General features: G+C 33.0%; 1 protein-coding gene and 1 pseudogene across 1 annotated transcript; one reads left to right on the top strand and one right to left on the bottom strand.

The window, feature by feature from the left end:
* The first annotated feature begins 2,834 nt into the window (after positions 1 to 2,834).
* Positions 2,835 to 12,230, top strand: LOC111377733 (ABC transporter B family member 15-like). The gene is made up of 7 exons (XM_023000861.1): positions 2,835 to 3,156; positions 7,541 to 7,595; positions 7,683 to 7,861; positions 7,948 to 8,405; positions 8,531 to 9,071; positions 9,239 to 10,135; positions 10,714 to 12,230. Exons 1-7 carry the CDS (start codon positions 2,944 to 2,946, stop codon positions 12,094 to 12,096), a joined length of 3,726 nt encoding a protein of 1,241 aa, XP_022856629.1. The 5' UTR covers positions 2,835 to 2,943; the 3' UTR covers positions 12,097 to 12,230.
* Positions 12,231 to 13,802: 1,572 nt separating this feature from the next.
* Positions 13,803 to 14,560, bottom strand: LOC111377735 (annotated as a pseudogene).
* Positions 14,561 to 20,951: the final 6,391 nt, after the last annotated feature.

Raw genomic sequence — 20,951 nt, 5'->3', positions numbered from 1 at the left:
GTAATTTGATAAAAATGAAAATAAAACGGGGCCTTAGTAAAATCTTGATCTAGGAGCTTTGTGCCTAGCACCCCCAAGAGGGGGGCCTCCTGCCCTCCTTCAAACCCCTGTAGCGATCTCATCGTGGAGGTTGATATATGAAATGATAGTAATTAGACTTCACAACTTAAATAAGCAAATTAATACCATAATCAATCTTTGGTGAATAATCATTCGTTATGATAATCTCTTTAATTAAAAGTATGAAATAGTAGGGCCAACATCACATACAATTTTTCAAAGAAATTAGGACCAACTGCAACAAGACATTGTGACTAACTTTATATCTCCAGTCACAAGTCATAACCAAAGCAAGAATTTTTTATCATTATCACGCCAAGGCTAAAGCTAGCGAAATATTCAACGTTGGATTATTGTCGAAAAAGTTTGCGTTCCTTTTTTTAAAGTTTCAGGTAAATGACCGAGGCCGAGACAAATCCTGACATCACACTCATCCCAAGGCTTTTTGGATTGAAACCTGAATGGAGCAGAATAGAGCTAACTTCTTTATCCAAAGATAGCGATTCTTTCTTTTTTATTTTTGGTATTGGTCTGTCTTGAGAGCAACAGAAATAACTTGTTCTATCCAAATTTTGGACCATGGGCAATAACTTCACTAAATCAAAGTGAATTTTTAAATAATATCTATGAGTCCATTGAAATATGTGATTAAAATTCCGTTTGGTAGATGCTAATAAAACATGTATGCACTATTGCAAAGCTTTAATTTGAGTACGCATTGGTGCTATTGTACATTTTGGTATGCCATAACTGATGGGACATTTTTAAAAAAAAAATAATTGATGGGACTTTATATCATAATATATAAAATTTTATAAAGCTATTGTTGGGCAACTAGTTAATTTATAAATATAATTGCTCAACCAACCTTTTATTCACGCATTACATGAAACTCACAAATTATATTCATTCACCAATAACAATTTTTTTATATCTATTTATAATTTAAATTGATTATAATTCATTCCTAAACAAGCACATGTTCTATTTTAAAAGGAAAATCGTCAATCTTATTAAGAAAGTAGCTACACACACATATACATTTATTATTTTTTTTTGTATACATTTATGTGATTTAGAATTTATTCCTTAATATGTCCAAGTAAGATTGCTCATTTGAGCACATCGATCTTGAAATTCACATACTAACTTGAGCTATAAACGACCAAATTGCTTAATTGAGCGAATAATGCTACTTGCACAAAATTAGTTGACAAAGTTGATTTACAAAACAACATTTACATCAATCATTTAAAAAATATTTTTTTTAAATCATTTGAAATCAAATGCCAAGATTCTGCCAACACTTATTTTGTTAACCATTTTTGTCAACTTATTTTGTACAACTAGATTAATTGTATTTGAGCTTAATGGATCTTGATAGCATATTAAGACTTCAGGTTTCATCTTTAAACCTTATTAGAGGAGTAGTCCGATGTTGAAAAAAAAAAAAATAATAATAATAATCTCACAAGACAAAAACAGATGCAACATAAATGAAAACACAAAACGAACCAAGGAAAAAAAACACAAATTTAACGTGGTTTAATAAATTTCTAGATGATCACACAAAAAGAAACTTCGTTTGATGAAAAAGTCAAGATTTTTCACACTCTCACAAATTCTCTCTTTACAAAATTAGAACATCAAACGTATCACAAGCAACGCGTAGACATTTTTTCTAGTTTTTTTTCCTCATTTTCTCTCCAACTATTCCTCTCTACCACAATCCAGTTAGCTGCCAAAAGCTTTCGGCTGTCGTATACTATGTTTGGTCAATGTGCAACTATGTATTGGAATTTCTTGCCAAAGTCATCTAATTTCAATGAACTTCACTTCCTAATTACCTAAAAGTCAACTTCCCTAGCATATGGCTATCACTTTTTAAATTCATTTTTAATCACACATTTTATAAAATTCACAATTTTTTATTTTTCAATCGGATTTTTCATCAAATTTTTTTTATCAAAATCTACTAAATGTTTGATTTTTAACCAAGAGAAATATATATATGAACAGAAATACTATCATATAAGCTTTTTGTTGAGAATTTAGATCAATTTAGGGGGAAAAATTAGTTAATTTTATAATTGAAAAAAAGTAAAAATTGTCATTACAATATTTGCAAATTATCGTATTTTTGAAATATAAAAAAGTACTTACGATTAGAATTGTCATTTACTAGTATAATTAGTACAATATTTTAAATAAATCAAGTTGACTGGGCCGATCGTCATGAATCAATAGGTTGAAAAATCCAATTCGGCACAACCCGCCATAATTGGCAAACACCCATGAACATGCTCGAAGCATGTTAGACTAGTTTCAATTTAAATTGTTAATGGACCAAGTCAACGACTTATCACGAGCGTTCATTGTCCATCCATTTTAACACTAATTGATCACAATTCACACCTCCCAAATTTTGTTGACTTGACGTGATAAATAACGTTATTTAGTGACATGTTGGCACGTAGGAATTAACATTAATATTTTTAATCGAGTGACTATTAATCTAACAGTTGAAAACAATTAACAAGAAAATAACTTCAAACGCCATTGGCATAATTAATCCGTTGTGGTCAACGGTATGAATTTCTATCCATTTTGGCTATGAGACAAATCTTAGCTTAGTAAAAGCATGTTCTTTTATTTGACGATTAAAATGAGGTGGTTACAGGTAAACGTTTGTGCTTTTTCGCTTTCGCAGTGAAAACCATCCTTCTGCTATATATATACCCATTAAGCGAATCTTATTCAAGACAGCAAGTGTCTCTACTTAGCAAAAATAGAGATAGTAGAAAATCTCCTTGATGCTCAGTTCTTCTTCTTAAAAGTTGTTAACGAAGAACTTGCAAAAGGCACTGAGCTCAATAACTGGGAATGAAAATGAATATGAAGAAGAATAGTTCTATTTGGTCAATTTTCAGTCATGCAGATGGGTTTGATATTTTCTTGATGATTATGGGATTCTTGGGAGCAGCTGGTGATGGAATTTCAATTCCATTAATGACGTATATCACTGCAAAGCTGATGAACAATATTGGTGCTCAGAACGCCTCAATATTTAAATATTTCACGGAAGTCGTCAATCAGGTTCCTTCTCTTCGTTCTTCTATTTGTGCCAAATGTGACTTCTATTTTTGTAGCATAGTGTTAAAATTTGGAATATGTTGCCTTCTACACGTGAGCGAAGCAATTATATCCTCTAATCCTCAACTGCTTTCACATTAATTAAGATTACAGGAGCGAAGCAATTCTCAGACATTAATAAATAATGCAAAAGTGAATCCCGTAATAGTGGTGAGCAGAATGGAAGCAGCCTAAATCGTGAAAACGGGGTTGGGAGATAGCTATCCAATTCCTACGGATAAGTAAGTAGGCAAGGAGAGACTCTTACTCTAATTAAAAAAGCATAGGAAAATGGCACTTTCATTGGTATAGATAGCTTCCATTATTAATGACACATTGAATCTTTGTGCCTAGCGGTATGGTTGTGGTATATGTAAACATAGATCAATTTATAAGAGCTTGTACTACCATTCTTAACGAGGTTATGACCTTTTAAAATGGAACACCAAATCTTAATATGGTATTAGAGCCTACTAAACTCATACGAGCCATGATCTATTAAGGGATAAAATTCCATATTGAATAAAGATGAAAATATATACCAATTTATAAGGTTTAAGCTCAGGGGCGAAGCCAGGAATATACGCTGCGGGTGGCTATGGTGCTCGGATTCGGCTACAGGGGGCATTTTTTTTTTAAAAAAAAGTTGATGTAATTCAAATATAAAAAAAAAAAAAAAAAAATTTCTTATAATATAACATTATCTAAAATTGCACCTAACAAGATTTACATCATAAAATTATCTATAATAAATCTACATATAAATTCTCGTTCGATGTAAAGTTTCATTCAATCAACAAGAAAACTATTATCCATTTTGTTCCAAAAAGTAACTAAACTAAGAAAATCTCATCACTAGTATTCAAGACGATGAATTGAAGGACCACACGAGTGCGACCGTGCGAGCTAAAAAAATCGGGTGTGTAGATCAAGAAGTTTGAAAATAGAAACACATGAATTAATGTATAACAAAAATGTTAAATATATCATGATCAAAAAAATGTTAATTATATATACTCAATTATGAAACACTATAAAAAAAAATTTAATACATGAAAGTAAATTAATATGTATGCACATATACACTATCAACAAAAAGTCAAAGTGTTGGGCATATGGGCTTATTTTCCTCAAAATAATAGTAATATTGGGTTGGGACTGGCTGTGCAATTGGGCTGTTGTTGGATTGATGATGGCTAAGTGATTAAATTTCTATTTTTAATGGACCATTCCTTCCATTTTCTTGGATATGGGCTTGGGCAATATTGGGCTACAGCCCAGTAGAGCCCTCCCACATCTCCGCCCTATTTAAGCTACTCCTCTTAATAAAGTTTACCTGTGAGGGTGGAATCCTAAATTTTAATAGAATCAAATTTATGGAACATCATTTTCGTGTGTATAAATTTCTCATTCTAGTAATTTAAGTTAAATTACAATTTTTACAATGTAAATTGTTATAAATCGGACCAAATTTGAAACAACTTTAATGAAAAAGGAATAGTTCCGATAATAATTTGTTATGAAAAGATAAAAGATTAAGACAATTATATAAAGTACAGATCACAAGAACACAAGAAGAAAATAATTTACAGAGAATGAATATTTTATTATAACTAGTTTTGCACCCGTGCAATGCATGGGCTATATCATTTTTTTAGATAATATTAACGTGTCAAAATATCTATTCATTTCTCTCAATAAATCTACAAATTTTATTAATTGTTTAAAATGATAAATAGAAATGTAATATATATGATACACACTCTGCATCATCATATACTATTATTAATCGATAATATACATGAGTGTACTTGAGAGTTCAAGTTGAAGCTAAAAGAGTTCATATTTGTCCAAAATAATCGATACACATAAGATATATGAAAAAAGAGTTACCGAAACTTATATATGATATCTTTTGAACACACATGTTTGATGTACATTTAACTATTTTCGATATTTATTTAGATAATTCAATGTCTATGATATAGTTCTCAAAATAATATTTGAGAGAATATAGAAGATTTATGCATTTGACTGCTGTACAATCGTCGATAGATTTTTAAAATTAACTTGTTATTGAAATTCTTAATTTTTTAAATGATATCTCTTTTGATATTAACAAAAACTTAAAAGTTTATTAGAAAATTTTCTAAATGACGTCAAAAATTTTATTATACTATTTAAAAAATTAATTGATCGAAAGGAAAAAGTAGCAATAAGAAAAAAAAAATTCCTAAAAATAATTAAATTTCTTTTATATATAAAATTTTTTCAAATGTTAAAATAATTAAGATGAAAAATTAGTTGGCCTCAATTTTGTGTTTTTATAATTGAAATGTATTTTCTGGAGATAGGATAAATGCTCATTTGATGCATGGATTAAAAACCAAATTTGAAGCTCATAATTTATATATCAAATATTATTTTGGTTTGAGTGATTATTTTACATATAAATGACGTATTTGATGATAAATATATTTAATATAATTAAATTGTGTAATTAATCGATTTTTTTTATTGTTCAATATCCAATCAATTTAATGAATTTTTTTCATTTACGTGTAATATTATTTTATCGAAGATTCTGCTATTGAAAATGAAAGAGAGAAAAATGGAAAAAAAAAAAAAAGATTTAATGGAGCCAAACACAACTTGAGCCACAATATAATATTTTGTCACTTAAATGTCGTTGAGATTTTTATTTGATCATCCAATTTTGATATATTTGATTTAATCCTTCAAAATTTATATACATTTAAAATATTCAATATCGTCAAATAAATTAATCGACATATTTTTGACCAAGTATTAAATTTTTTCAACATTGTGTTAAGTTTTACTTTGATTTATCGCAACTGCATTTAACAAATAAACAATATACATGATTCAACATACTCTGTATCAAGTTATAAGGGTAAAATATATTTGAATAAAAAAAATATATCAATCACCAAGAAAAAAGGGAAAAAAATTTATTATGAAAATACTCATGCATCATGGAGCAATTAATTTGCTCTTGGGACCTAGGAGCAATTTTTTCCATGCATCATGGAGCAAATGCTCTGTGATGCATGGAGTTGCTCCGTGACTCTTTTTTTTTTTTTTTTTTTAAATGATGCTCAGTGTCAATTTTTTTTGTTATTTTTTTCATTGGGTGATTTATTTATTTTTTATAAAAATCTACCATAAATCTTCACAAATCTTTTATATTCTCTTGAAATTCATTTCGAGAACTATATCATAGACACATCGAATGATCTAAATGAATAACGAATATAGTTAAACGTACATCAAACGTGTGTGTTAAAAATGCGTATAATTCATCATTTTTCTTTAAAAAATCAATTATTTTAATAATGTTTATTATTTTTTCGCGATAATTTTCTCAATATAATTTACATCATTTTCTTAAAAAATTTATGTGTATGACGTTAACTTTTTTTTTAAGACGTAAAAATTCAAATCAGGCAAAACGAGGAATCAAATCCTTTAGGTAGCACACTATTTTTGACTTTTTGTTATTTTGTCTACATACAAAAAGGCCATTAGACCCTTAGTGTGAGAGTTACTGTGCGAGAGAGTTGGGAATAAAATGGGAAACACCTAAATACGTCCTGAATGAACAATAACCGGCTAGTCCATTATTTTAAGATAGTAGTGAGAGTAGTGATTGGTCAAAAGAGTAGAGATATTATTAATTGTTTGAGAACAAAATGGGAAATGAAAATACTTCAAAAATGAATAGTAAATGGCATATTGAAAAAGAGTAAAGATTTTGTTAATTGTTTGAGAACAAAATGGGAAATGAAAATACTTCAAAAATGAATAGTAAATGGTATATTGGCTCTTTTAAGATAGTAGTGATATGGAGAAAGAGAACAAAGATTATGTGCTTACAATATTTCTAACTTATAATGAAGTTAAACAACCCAATTAAATTATATAGAAGAGTCAAAAATATAGAAGGAACAATCCAAACCCTAAAAGTAGAGTTGTAGATGAAATAAGATGCCTATAAATTTTCTTATCTTGATTTCTTGAAGTTCAACACAAAGTCTAACTCCCAATAGGCTTCCAAATAGAATTTCAATTAGAATTTGTCCAATAGTCTTCGAATAGGATTTCAAAAACCTTCCAAAATTGAATAACTCTTGACGTGCAATTCAATTAGAACTCTTAATTATTTTCAACAAAGAATTCAAGTCACACCCAAATTCTAATATAAATGACTAAGCAAATTATCTTAGTTTGTTTCCTTATTTGAGTCATCTAATTGTCGAAGTTGCGAATTGATATAGTTCACTCTATGCTAATATTGTCACTTGGAATTGGATTTTTTGGGTGACAGAATGCATTGGGTTTCTGTTATCTAGCTTGTGGGCAATGTGTTGCTTGTTTCCTTGGTAGGTCCCTCTTACCCGTGGATGATACTAGATCCAACTAAAAGGAAGGTTTGAAATTGAATCAAATTTAAATTTGTTTTTCTCTAGAGGGTTATTGTTGGACAAGAACAGCCGAGCGACAGGCTTCACGTTTAAGAACTAGTTATTTGAAAGCAGTGCTTAGGCAAGATGTCGGCTATTTTGATTTGCATGTATCCTCTACAGCAGATGTCATAGTAAGCGTTTCCAGTGATAGTCTTGTAATTCAAGATGTCATTAGTGAAAAGGTTGGTCAATCTTGTTTCTTTCAATTTTTATGATATGTTTGTACGATATGCTAATTAATTAGGTAGTTGATTTCAAAACAAATCAGGTTCCAGTTTTTTTGATGAATTCCTGGACTTTTGTGGGGGCATATATAATGGCCTTCTTGATGGCCTGGAGGCTAGGGGTTGTGGGACTTCCATTTGCAATATTACTTGTGATACCAGGTTTGATTTATGGAAAATCTCTGATGGGCATTGCACAAAAGATTAGGGATGAGTACAGTAAGACAGATACAATTGTGGAGCAGGCTATTTCTTCCATTCGAACAGTCTACTCATTTGCAGCGGAGAGCAAGACTCAAGCTGAGTATTCTGCTGCTCTTCAAGGGACTGTAAAATTGGGATTAAGGCAAGGTTTAGCCAAAGGTTTGGCTATTGGTAGTAACAGCATCGTCTTTGCAATTTGGTCTTTTATTTCTTATTATGGTAGTACATTGGTCATGTATCACGGAGCTAAAGGAGGAACTGTCTTTGCAGTTGGTGCCACTATTGCTATAGGTGGATTGTAAGGATTTCTTTCCATTTCTATACATATAGCACCCTTCTTATTTGTTAACGTCAGTACTATTACCTAATTAAACATATTGTCTATGAATTTACTAGTCATGGTTTTTGTTTCTTGTGGAACAGAGCGTTGGGTACTGGTTTGTCTAACCTTAGGTACTTCTCCGAAGCAATTGCAGCTGGAGAACGCATAACGGAAATCATATCAAGAGTGCCAAAAATTGATTCGGACAACAAAGAAGGCCTAACATTACAAAATGTTATGGGAGAAGTTGAATTTAAACATATTGAATTTGCATACCCATCGAGGCCTGACAGCATTATTTTCAAAGATTTCAATTTAAAAATCCTAGCAGGAAAGACAATGGCATTGGTTGGAGGAAGTGGGTCTGGAAAGTCAACAGTGATTGCTCTATTGCAGAGATTTTATGATCCACTCAATGGTGAAGTTCTTCTTGATGGGGTTGCCATTGATAAGTTGCAACTGAAATGGCTAAGATCACAAATGGGACTGGTTAGTCAGGAGCCAGCCCTATTTGCTACCACAATTAAAGAGAACATACTTTTTGGCAAAGAGGATGCATCTTTTCAAGAGGTTATTGAGGCTGCCAAAGCTTCCAATGCTCATAATTTCATTACTCAATTGCCTCATGGTTATGATACTCAGGTATGCCTCACATGTCTTTTTGTTCCTTTCTTTTGTTATTGATAAATCACTCTTATGATGGCTTTTGATATCCTTATTTTTTTGATTTTTCTAGAATTCAACATATTTTAAATTATTGATGTGGTGTTCCCGCCTTTGACCATCCACTAAACTATTAAAATTTTCAGGTTGGTGAGAGAGGAGTACAACTATCTGGCGGGCAGAAGCAAAGAATTGCTATAGCAAGAGCCTTGATCAAGGAACCGAGAATTCTCCTACTTGACGAAGCAACCAGTGCTCTAGACTCTGAATCGGAGCGAGTTGTTCAAGAAGCACTTGATAAAGCTGTTGAAGGACGCACCACCATTATCATAGCACACCGTCTTTCCACAATCCAAAATGCTGACATAATTTCTGTTGTCCAAAAGGGAGAGGTCATGGAGATTGGCTCACACAACGAGCTTATCGAGGATAAAAATAGTTTATACAGTTCGCTTGTCCATCTACAGCAAACTGAGAACAAAAAGGAATCTACAAATGTTAATAGTGTTGCTACATCAGTAACTACTACAAATGATATTCATAACTCAGATAGTAAAAGACTATCAATTGTTGGTGAGGCCAGTACAAGTAACACAGCAGTGCCGAGCAAAGGAGCGAAGATTGCCATAATTTCTAGTAATGAAGCTTTACTCGTACCTTCATTTAGAAGACTACTGGCTATGAATTTGCCCGAATGGAGGCAAGCGATATTAGGATGTATTAGTGCAATGCTATTCGGTGCAATTCAGCCAGTTTATGCATTTGCTATGGGATCATTGATATCTGTGTACTTTCAGACGGACCACAGCATAATTAAGAAAAAGACGGCAATATATTCTTTGAGTTTTCTTGGGTTGGCAATTTTCGCGCTGTTGATCAACATTTTCCAGCATTATAATTTTGCTGCCATGGGGGAGTATTTGACAAAAAGAATTAGAGAGAGAATGTTTTCAAAGATACTCAGTTTTGAAGTTGGTTGGTTTGATCAGGATGAGAATTCCACTGGTGCTATTTGCTCTAGACTAGCCAAAGATGCTAATGTGGTAAGTTTATTAAATACTCTTCTATAATGAAGTAACAAATTTTGTCTGCTAAGAGAAAAAATATTGCAAATTATATTCTTCATTATCTTTTTAATTTTTTTCTGCTACAAAATACATACAAGTAGTTATAGCATGTGCTATATTGACGAGTTCAGTTCTAATATAATTCATTTTAACTTCTTTCCGAAGATAGAAGAAGTAAGTAAATGTCCAAATCTTTCAATATGCCAAATTTTTGGGTTACATGATCTTAAAATTTCAATAAACAAATTTGCATTTTGATGGCTGAGCAGTGTTTATTACAGTGTCATAACAGGATTAGCCAAATGACCCTCAAAATGCCCTATTAGATGGAGATTGTGTCTTCAAAATGGAGCAATCTATTTGGAATTCTGTGAAATAGCATTTTTAACACATCTTACCATCTGGAAACAACAACTAAGTACCATCTTGCCTAGTCCTATGTGTCTGAGAAAAGATTAGTGCAGTGTATCTATAAAATGGAGAATACTTCAAGTACCATATCTTATTATCTTATATCGAATCTAATAACAATTTGTTGCCTTATATTTCTACAGGTCCGATCATTGGTGGGTGATAGGATGTCACTTCTTCTCCAAACTTTTGCAGCAGTGACCATTGCTTGTACCATGGGATTGATTATAGCTTGGAGGCTCGCATTGGTAATGATAGCAGCACAACCCATTATCATAATATGCTATTATTGCAAGCGTGTCTTGCTCAAAAGCATGTCCAAAAAGGCCATCAAAGCCCAAGATGAAAGCAGCAAGCTTGCAGCGGAAGCTGTTTCCAATATTCGTACTGTCACAGCCTTCTCCTCCCAAACAAGAATTTTACAGATGCTCGAGAAATCCCAAGAAGGCCCACAAAAAGAAAATATTCGCCAATCATGGTTTGCAGGTATAGGGCTTGGGACCTCTCAAGGCCTTATGACATTAACTTGGGCTTTGGATTTCTGGTATGGTGGTAAACTGGTTGCAGAAGGCTTCATGGGATCAAAAGCGTTGTTCCAAACGTTCATGATCTTGGTGAGCACAGGCCGTGTTATAGCCGATGCCGGGACTATGACAAATGATCTAGCTAAAGGTTCTGAATCAGTTGGATCGGTTTTTGCAGTGCTGGATCGACGTTCTTTAATTGAGCCAGAGGATCCAGAAGGGCACAAACCTAATAAGTTAACTGGACATGTGGAGTTGAAAGATGTTGATTTTGCCTACCCTGCAAGGCCTGAAGTGATGATCTTCAAAGGATTTTCAATTATAATCGAAGCCGGAAAATCAACAGCACTAGTTGGAGAAAGTGGCTCTGGAAAATCAACCATAATAGGTTTGATTGAAAGATTTTATGATCCAATTAAAGGAGTAGTGAAAATCGATGACTTGGATATAAGGTCATATGACCTAAGGTCAATGAGGAAGCATATTGCACTTGTAAGCCAAGAGCCCACATTATTTGCCGGAACCATACGTCAAAATATCACATATGGAGCATCAGAACACGTTGATGAAGCTGAAATCATCGCAGTAGCTAAGGCAGCAAACGGCCATGATTTTATTGCAAGTTTGAAGGATGGGTACAATACATGGTGTGGCGATAGAGGGCTACAACTATCCGGCGGGCAGAAGCAACGAATTGCAATAGCACGAGCCATTTTGAAAAATCCAGCGATTTTGTTACTAGATGAGGCCACAAGTGCGTTAGACAGCCAGTCAGAGAAGGTAGTTCAAGATGCGCTTGAGCGTGTGATGGTTGGGAGGACCAGTGTAGTTGTGGCACACAGGCTAAGTACCATACAAAATTGTGATATGATTGCTGTTTTAAGCAAAGGAAAAGTGGTAGAACAAGGAACTCACTCTTCCTTGTTAGCTAAAGGGCCAAAGGGAGCGTACTATTCATTAGTTAGTCTCCAAAGAACTCCTAGCACTCAATTAACCAATTGATTCACTGTTTATTATTTGAGCACTTAATATTCCACTAAATTGTAAATGGAATGATATTCTATTGACTTTCTCATTCCATTAAATTCCAGTGTACAGAGTATTGGAAGTGTAATGAAATAATTTCAGTTTGTGGAGTTCTCTTTGTTCGATAACTTAAGGTGCTATCTTAAAATCCACATTCACAACTTTCACTCAAAACTCCATGACATCATGACCTTCATTTTCGACATCGACGCGGGTAAGTTATTTTTAGCTGTGTTATGTGAAATTTAGAAACAGGTTCCATTATATCGATTTTTTTACAAGTTACTGTTGAAGCGCTCCCACTATCTCCGTCTCCACATTCATTGTTTGGATGTTTTTATTTGAATACGAGGGATTACTACTGCTGCTTGTATACTTTCATTGATTGGCAAAGGAATGCGTGATAATTTTATGCTCATTTTTTGGTTCTACTGCTGTTATTTTTTGGTCTCAAAATTTTAGTCTTTCTAGAAAATTGTTTGTAGTTAATCAATTCTATAAGGTGAAGAATTCTTGGTTTCTGGAAGAAGTTAATTTTAGAATTGAAGCAGGGACTTGAATATGTGATCGAGTTTCTGGTTCGATTCAAATGATATTCCTATCATTTGGCCATTCTCACAATTTCCGTTTAGAATTTGCTTTAAAATGAGTAGAGATTAATATTCAAAAGTTTTTGAACTCAAGCTTGTGAAATGGAGCTTTCGTGTTTAATTTTTATCACTCAAGATTTATTTATTTTGAACCACAAAAAGTAATGGATACTGTAGTTATAAGCATTTATAACTATGTCAACTTATAATTTGTTTACTTGAACCATAAAAGTAGTGAACCCCAAAAGTTATAAGCATTTATTAACACGCCAAAAAATGTGCTTATGTATCAAATGAATGATCTCCTAAGCATAGTGCATAGTTTATGTTAAGCACCGGTGACATGGCTAAGTATCGATGTTTAGGAGATCATTTTCGTGTATATATATACGTACATGGAGAGCAAATCTTATTTTATCACCATTGTAAAATTTCCAACAACAAAATCAAATTGTGCTAATTTACTATAATGAAAGAATACTTTAACTAAAATAAATCAAGTTGTTGGCAATTTTTGTATTCACTCGTTTTGCCAAATCTTAATTGTTAGTACCCAAGATTTATTATTATTTACAATTAACAATGAATGCCAATTAGTAATGATTCTTGATCAACAAAATAGTTGATTCCAAATAATATTGATATTGGACCAATAAGAATTGGAACAAGTCTAAGTTCTATAATTTTATTTAATAAACCACCATTGCTTACAACGATTTTAAACATATTTTTAGGAAGTACAAGGGACAATGTCAACCAAATTAAATACGACACAACATTCTAAACTACTAAAACTAAAGAGACAAATAATATTCGAATTTGTGAGCCATCAATTATTGTATCGAGATTTTTTAACTTGTGTTACATCATCCTCCCAAGAAAAAGAGAAAATGAGCATTTGGATATCGAAATCCAAGATAGGACATCAAGCTATCGAACAAAGAGAAATCCACAAACTAAGCATTATTCTCATTGCACTTGAAGTCGACTCTGTATATTGGAATTTTAATAAAATGAGAATGTTATTAGAATATCATTCCATTTACAATTTAGCAGAATATTATGTGCACAAATAACAGATAATGGACTCAATTACTTAATTGGGAGTTCTTTGGACACTAATGCATAGCACGCTCCATTTGGCCCTTTAGCTAACAAGGAAGAGTGAATACCTTGTTTTACCACTTTCCCTTTTCTTAAAACAGTAATCGTATCACAATTATGTATGGTACTTAGCCTATGTGATACAACTACACTAGTCCTCTGCACCATCATACGCTCAAGAGCATCTTGCATCACTTTATCCAATTGGGAGTCTAACGCATGTGCTATGGCAATTCGTTGCTTCTGTTCATCGAATAGCTGTGGCCTTCTATTGCTGCACCATGTATTATACCCATCCTTCAAACCTGAAATAAAATCATGGGCATTTACACAATGATCTCAGCTTCATTGATGTGTTCTAATGCTTCATATGTGATATTTTGATGTATGGTTTCGACAAATAGTGTGGGCTTTTAGCTTACAAGTGAACTGTGCTTCTTCAATGATCTAAGGTCATATGACCTTATAGGAGGCCGTCAATTTTTGCTAGACATTTAAGTGGATCATATAATCTTTCAATCAAATCTATTGTAGTTGATTTTCTAGAGCCCCTCTCCCCAACCAATGCTGTTGATTTTTTAGCTTTAATTATAACTGTAAAGCTCGTGAAGATCATTGCATTGTAGGCAAAATCAACGTCTTGCAACTCAATTTTTGCCAGTTAACTTATTAGGCTTGTAGCCTTCTGGATCCTCTAGCTCAATTAAGGAACACTTATCTAACTGATTAGCTAGATCATTTGTCATAGTCCCAGCTTCAGCTATAATGTGGCCTATGCTAAGTCACTGACCAAGATTAATGACATTTCGAATAGTGCTTTTAATCCTATGTAGATAGCCTTCTACAACTAGTATTCCACCGTACTAGAATCTAAAGCCCAAGTTTATGAGAGGTCTCAAGCCCTATACCTGCAAACCATGATTGGTGAATATTTTCCTGGGAAAAATTCACAACTCAGGTATTAAATTGCAATGTACAAAGTCTATTGCAAGTGTAATGAAAATAATGTTCTGTTTGTTGAGTTTTCTTAGTTCGATAACTTAAGTTGCCATATTACAACCCACATTCACAGCTTCTACTCAAAATTCATAAATTCATGTTCATGCGAAAATTTTGAAATGGGTTCCACTAAATCGATTTTTTTATAAGTAATTGTTGAAGTGCTCCCACCATCTCCTTCTCCACTGTTAGGATTTTACTGCACTGGCAATTTTTTAGACAAATGACTAATATGAAAATTTATAAAAGTCAACAAGTCAATTGAAATTTTTTATAGATGAAATAGGTAACTTATGTTCGAGTTTGTAACAAGGAAGAAAGAGTCGTCGATTTTACGCTAGCCTATAATCCATCTGATGCTCGATGGAAAAAACAGAAACACTGTCACCTAGCTCTCACTTGATCTACACACTGATCACCCTCCTGTCACTAGCTTGGCGCTCGAGCGAAGATGTTATGTACAAAACTCTAGTTTGTATTTTTCAAGAGTTTTATCTAGCCCATACTAACTAATTGCCTTCTACTATATATACCCAAGACCTATCACTTTTTTGTGTGGTTGTTCATTAGATTCCTTCTCCATGTCATTATTCAAAGATTCAAGAACATAATCAAGCCTTAGATTGATCCTTTGATTCTAGAGTCCATTCAACCACATCTGGAAAAAAAACATTTAATTTACATAATCCAAAATACCCACTTCCTATATACATATAGGAATGTACTTTCTCAAAAGCTTTTGGAGGTTGCTAAAGTTTGAGAGAGGTTGAACTAGAAGCACATGAAGAGTACAAGAACAAGGCCCTTTTGGTGATCCACAAGGGATAGACAATTCCAGAAGATTGGGAATAGGTGCAGGTGAAGCATGTTCCAGTGGGTCTTGGATATCGCAAGAAGTAGATTAGTGAGTCTAGTGAGATTTCTAGGTTAGATCGTACTGTAAGTTCATTATTATCTATAATGGAGGTTACTGGCTTGATCCAACGTTTTCACCCAATTGGGTTTCTCGGTCAACAATTCTTGTGATTGCTTTCATATTACAAATTGTAGCAGTTCAACATAGGATAAATTGACTTGATTGACTAAACATCTAGAACAATTAATAAGTGACTTGTTGCTGTTAATTGATAATTTTAATTCTGCAGTTTTTCCATATTCACCACCCTCTAGTGTTAGATGGGTCGAACTTCATTATTTTCAAGTGATCATGCTACACTTATAAAAATTTTTTTACAAAATTCTTTACTCACTACTCACAATAGGAGGTCGGGACCATGAGCCGACATTTTTTAAATTCACATGAGGGCCACTTGTTTGTGAAAGTAAGTAACATATTTTGTATACATTTGTTTGTACATATATTTTTATCCATTTTCAAAGGGTATTAGAGCCCAAATTGGATTCTTGACCCTAGTTTATCTATATGAGTAGTTCATCATCTATTCCACCAAATTTTGATGGCGATAACTACACGTATTGAAAAGTTAGAATGAGAGCTTTCCTAAAATTGATGGATGAGTGTATTTGGTTGAACGTGATAAATGATTGAACTATCCCTTCTAGCATCGTTGATGGTATAGTCACCACACTTCTATAGCAAAATTGGTCGAAGACAAATTTAGATGAGTTGCAATTGAAATAGTAAAGCTTTACATACCTTACTTATGGTAGTGTCCCCTGATGAATTTAGGTGAGTGTCTATGTTTGAGATTACAAAAAAGGTTTGGGATATTTTATAGACCATACATGAGAGAACTCAAGTTGTTACGACCTCTACGTTACACGTATTGACCACTAAGTTTGAAGAGATTAGGATAAAGGATGATGAGACCTTCGATGACTTCTATGCGAGCTTGAATGACATAATTAATTCCTGGGCCTAAGATTGTCAAAAAAATCTTTAGATCTTTGCTTGAGAGATTTAAGCTTAACATCATGGTTATAGAGGAGAGCGATGACATAGATGCTATTAAGGTTTACGTAGCCTTTCGTAAATCTGATGCTCGAGCAAAAAACTAGAAACACTGTCGCCTACCTGTCGCTGGGACAAAATGAAGGTTAGGGATCTTCGTTGGCATAAAATGTAGGTTAGGGTAAAGTCTGCAAAAAATGAAAATATTTGGAACCGTAGTTGCAATTTTTCCTAACTAAAGGTATTAAAACTTAAGCTATCTTATGACTTGCTTGTGCATTAGGTTATGTGACTTTTCGTCCTGTGCAATTCAGTTAATTTAAGGTCAGTTACAACTATCAAAAGCGGAGTGAACTCTTAATGATGTCATTCTATATTGTGTGTAAGAAGAAGAAAGGCTAAAACAGGATAAAAATGATATTACTCATTAGGTAAGTACCTCTAAGGATAAGTTAAAGAATAAGAAAGCTGCATCCTATTCGGTTCAAAAGAAACGACAAAAGCTTGGAAAGGATAAATCATCAAGCTATTACTTTTGTGAAAATTTATTACACATGAAGATAGATTGTATTAAATAGCATGCTTGGTGTGTAAAGTAAAGTACACTTTTCACTTTGATATGTTCTAAGGTGAATTTAGTTTTAGTACCTAGGCACATTTAGCAGATAAATTTCGGTGACTAATCAAATAAGCGTGTCAAGCGGGGTTGCCTGAACAATCTAAAGCTAATTGATACTGAAAGATTCATCTATGTAGAGCGATGACAAATCAATTAAAGTTGAGACTATATGGACTCTTAGGTTATTATTAATGGCTGGTTATTATTTGAATATGAAAAGATATTTGCCATATTTTCTTTTAAGACTTATTTTGGTTTCTATTTTTATATTGGACAAATTCGATTACTCTTGTTTATTTGAAAATAGTCAGTTTTATCTTTCTTATTTCAAATGTGGTAGGTATTAGTTCTTTATCCAATTATGATGACATATAATTGCTTAATACGATTACTTCTTATAAAGAATAATTACATGTGAATTTACGTGGTATTAAACATAAATTAATCAATGAGAATTTTGCTTCATTATGGTACAAGAAGTCAGATTACATCTCTCAAAAGAGAAAGGAATAGCTTGTGTAAGAAGAAATTCTTGATTTTTTTTTTAATTTTACGGACTTTAATGTTTGTGTTAATTACATTAAGAGAAAACAGACAAACAAAAGGAGATTAGGTGCCAATAGGACTCTGAACGTCTTAGAACTAATATATATGGATATGTGTAGGTCATTTCCATCCGTTTCTTCAAATGGTCAATAGTCATTTATTACGTTCATGAAGATTTTTCTCGTCATGACTATCTATATCTCATTCATGAGAAATATCTACCATTGGACACCTTTTAAAGCTTATAGGTTGGAGTTAAAAATCAACTGAGCAAAATAATTAAACACGTCAGATCTGACATAATAGTGAATATTTGGCAGATAGGGTAGATAAAGAGAACAATGTCCAAGGCCTTTTGCTGAATTTCTAGAGGAATGTGCAATCATCCTACAATACAACTAAATCTCTAGAGGTACTAAAGACTGCAAATTAAATTTTCAATAAAGTTCTAAGTAAAGCAACTGTCAAAACCCCTTATGGGTTTTGGACATGCAATAAGTCTAATTTGAAGCACTTGCACGTTTGGGATTGTCTAGTTAAGGCAAAGCTTATAAGCCATCAAAAAACAAACTGCACTCTAGAATTACCAGTTGTTAATTTATTGAATATTTTGAAAGGTCAAAGGGTCACAAATTTTAAGATCCCACTATTAGATCAATTTTTGAAACGAAAAATGCCTAGTTCTTTAATGATGTAGATTTTATGAGAGGAGACAAGGTTATAAGATTAAGGTTTTGATATGATCTATGGCACGAAGTCAAGTTCGGACAAGGATCCATTGATCGTTGAAGAAGGCCTATGACTAGGTCGCGAGTGAAAAGGATTAAAGAAGTTATAAAACTACTTGTTCAATCTATGGTCGAAGAAAAATTGATCTTGGCAAGGAAATCGACAAGTTTCATGTTGGGCTCGAAGGAAGAAACACGATGAATCAACTAGGTTCAAGTAATGGACGGAGGAATCGAACCACATAATTATGCGACCGCATAGTTATATGAACCATCCAACCGCATATAACCCTACAAAGAATGAAGCATAGGTTTTGAAGTGACCTATGCAACTACGTAGTTAGAACTATGTAGCCGCATGGTACAATTACGTTACGCAATTTTTCCAATTTCGCGAAATCTTCTAATTATGTGAAAAATCTATTTTTGGTAACTTTCGTAATCTTTAGACTTTAATTTCATGTAAACTAGGGTTTTATGGGTTTCTTATAAATAGAACTTATTATTCTTATTGTAGAACAACTTTTATCATATATACAATTGAGAGGTTAATTTGTGAGCATTTCTTGCTTTCAATTCTTGTTCTTCGTTGAACTAACTTCGAATTTGTCAAGATTAGTTTCTTGTGGCGATCAAACAATTCGGGCAAAATTCTCGAGTCTTGCGATCACGGGATCAATATATCGTCGACAATTGTGTTGGTACATTGGTTCAATATTTTTGGATCAAATTCTAAACTTTAATTTATTGGCTTTATTGGGTTGAATCAATCTTTTGTGAGTTTCATAAGTACTATTGCTACGTGGGTTCGCATAAGTTGGTATAAGAGTTTAGGCTCAAAAAATCAAGGTCATAGCATTTTCCTTTTTTGTTGAGTCTTTTGTTTTCTTTCCTTTTCGTTCTTCGTCTTTTAATTCTTTAATCCATGAAATTACCCAAAAAATTCAAATGTTGTTGTTGTTGTGCTAATGTAACACCCAAATCAGTTTCTTTTTCAGTTGTTAGTATCGTAGCTGAATTTGAAAATTACCAGCGATGTAAAAAAAAGGGTGTCCAATCCAAATTCAAGAAACACTTTCTTAAATTGATATTAGTTCTCATTCAAAAGAGTCAAATTCATTTGCTTCTTTTTCTTTCCTTCCTTAAGTCTTCCAAGTTAAAAATTTGTCACTCACATTCTAGCTTGAATTCTTTGAGGATAAAACTTTGTTGAGATCGAATTAGTTCTTTAAAGCACTTGGGCGGAAGCATTGAGTGGAAAAATGTAAGAGTGGTGAGATTAATAGAGAAAAAACTAAATTCAAGTGATACATGAGCACATACGTGAAGCAAATATTACTTTAGATTTAGGAAGTCTAATAAAAACTGTTCTATTTCAAGCTGGAATAATAGCCAAGTCAACATGATGGATGAATTGATTCGATTATTTGAGATGTTGTTTGAAGATGTGAGAGACATGTTGGATAGGCAAGAGATGTGGATGGAGAGACAAAACCCATTATTTTCTAATTTACATAGGGAACATGGAAGATCATAGGGAATATGAAACAGGTAGTGACATTGATGAGGATGCATTAGTGGATGACGAGTTAGGAAAAATGAGGGATAGAAAGTTAGGCATGAAAGGAATGGTAGAGATCCTGTTGGAGATGGTGTTGATAGAAGTATGGGCAACATCAAATGACAATTACTTCATTAAAATGGAGTGATCCGGAAGCATACTTGGAGTGGGAGAAAAAGATAGAGTTGATATTTGATTGCCACATCTACTCGGAGGATAAGAAGATAAAGATTGTGGTACTTGAGTTTACCAATTATGCTATTACTTGGTGGATCAAGTAGTGGCATCTAGGAGGATGAATCATGAGAGACCTATGAATACATTGAAATAATTGAAGGCTATCATGAGGATGAGGTTTGTGTCTAATCATTACTATAAGGAGCTTCATAAAAAATTGTAAAGTCTCTACCAAGGGTCTAGGAGTGTGGAGGTTTATCATAAGAAGATGGAGACTGCTATGATTAGAGTGAATGTTGATGAGAATAGAAAGGCCATCATTGCTCGATTTTTGAATGGATTAAATAGGAAAATAGCTAATGTAGTGAAAAATTACAACATTATGTAGAATTGGAGGACATGTTAACTATAAAGGTCAAGAGACAACTGAAGAAGAAGGGGACTGCTAGATATCCATTATCTTCGAGTTCTAATCTTTCTTGGAAATTGAAGTGGGATAACAAGGGAGATAGAGCTATTTTGAAGACCAAAACTGAACTACTAAAGGGAAAAGAGGAAATTGCTAGCAAGTCACATCCAAGGCAGAATATCAACC

This window comes from Olea europaea, unplaced genomic scaffold (genome assembly GCF_002742605.1).
Source record: "Olea europaea var. sylvestris unplaced genomic scaffold, O_europaea_v1 scaffold1713, whole genome shotgun sequence".
Lineage (NCBI taxonomy): Eukaryota > Viridiplantae > Streptophyta > Magnoliopsida > Lamiales > Oleaceae > Olea > Olea europaea.
The sequence above is the reverse complement of the archived record's forward strand: the minus strand, read 5'-3'. Positions and strand labels throughout refer to the sequence as shown.

What these genes read in the sequence shown, in the direction of transcription:
- LOC111377733 (XM_023000861.1), top strand. Translation starts at nt 2,944, where the DNA reads ATGAAAATGAATATGAAGAAGAATAGTTCTATTTGGTCAATTTTCAGT. An exon ending in TCACGGAAGTCGTCAATCAG is followed by an intron (nt 3,157 to 7,540) that starts GTTCCTTCTCTT and finishes TTTGGGTGACAG; the next exon opens with AATGCATTGGGTTTCTGTTA. An exon ending in ATGTGTTGCTTGTTTCCTTG is followed by an intron (nt 7,596 to 7,682) that starts GTAGGTCCCTCT and finishes GTTTTTCTCTAG; the next exon opens with AGGGTTATTGTTGGACAAGA.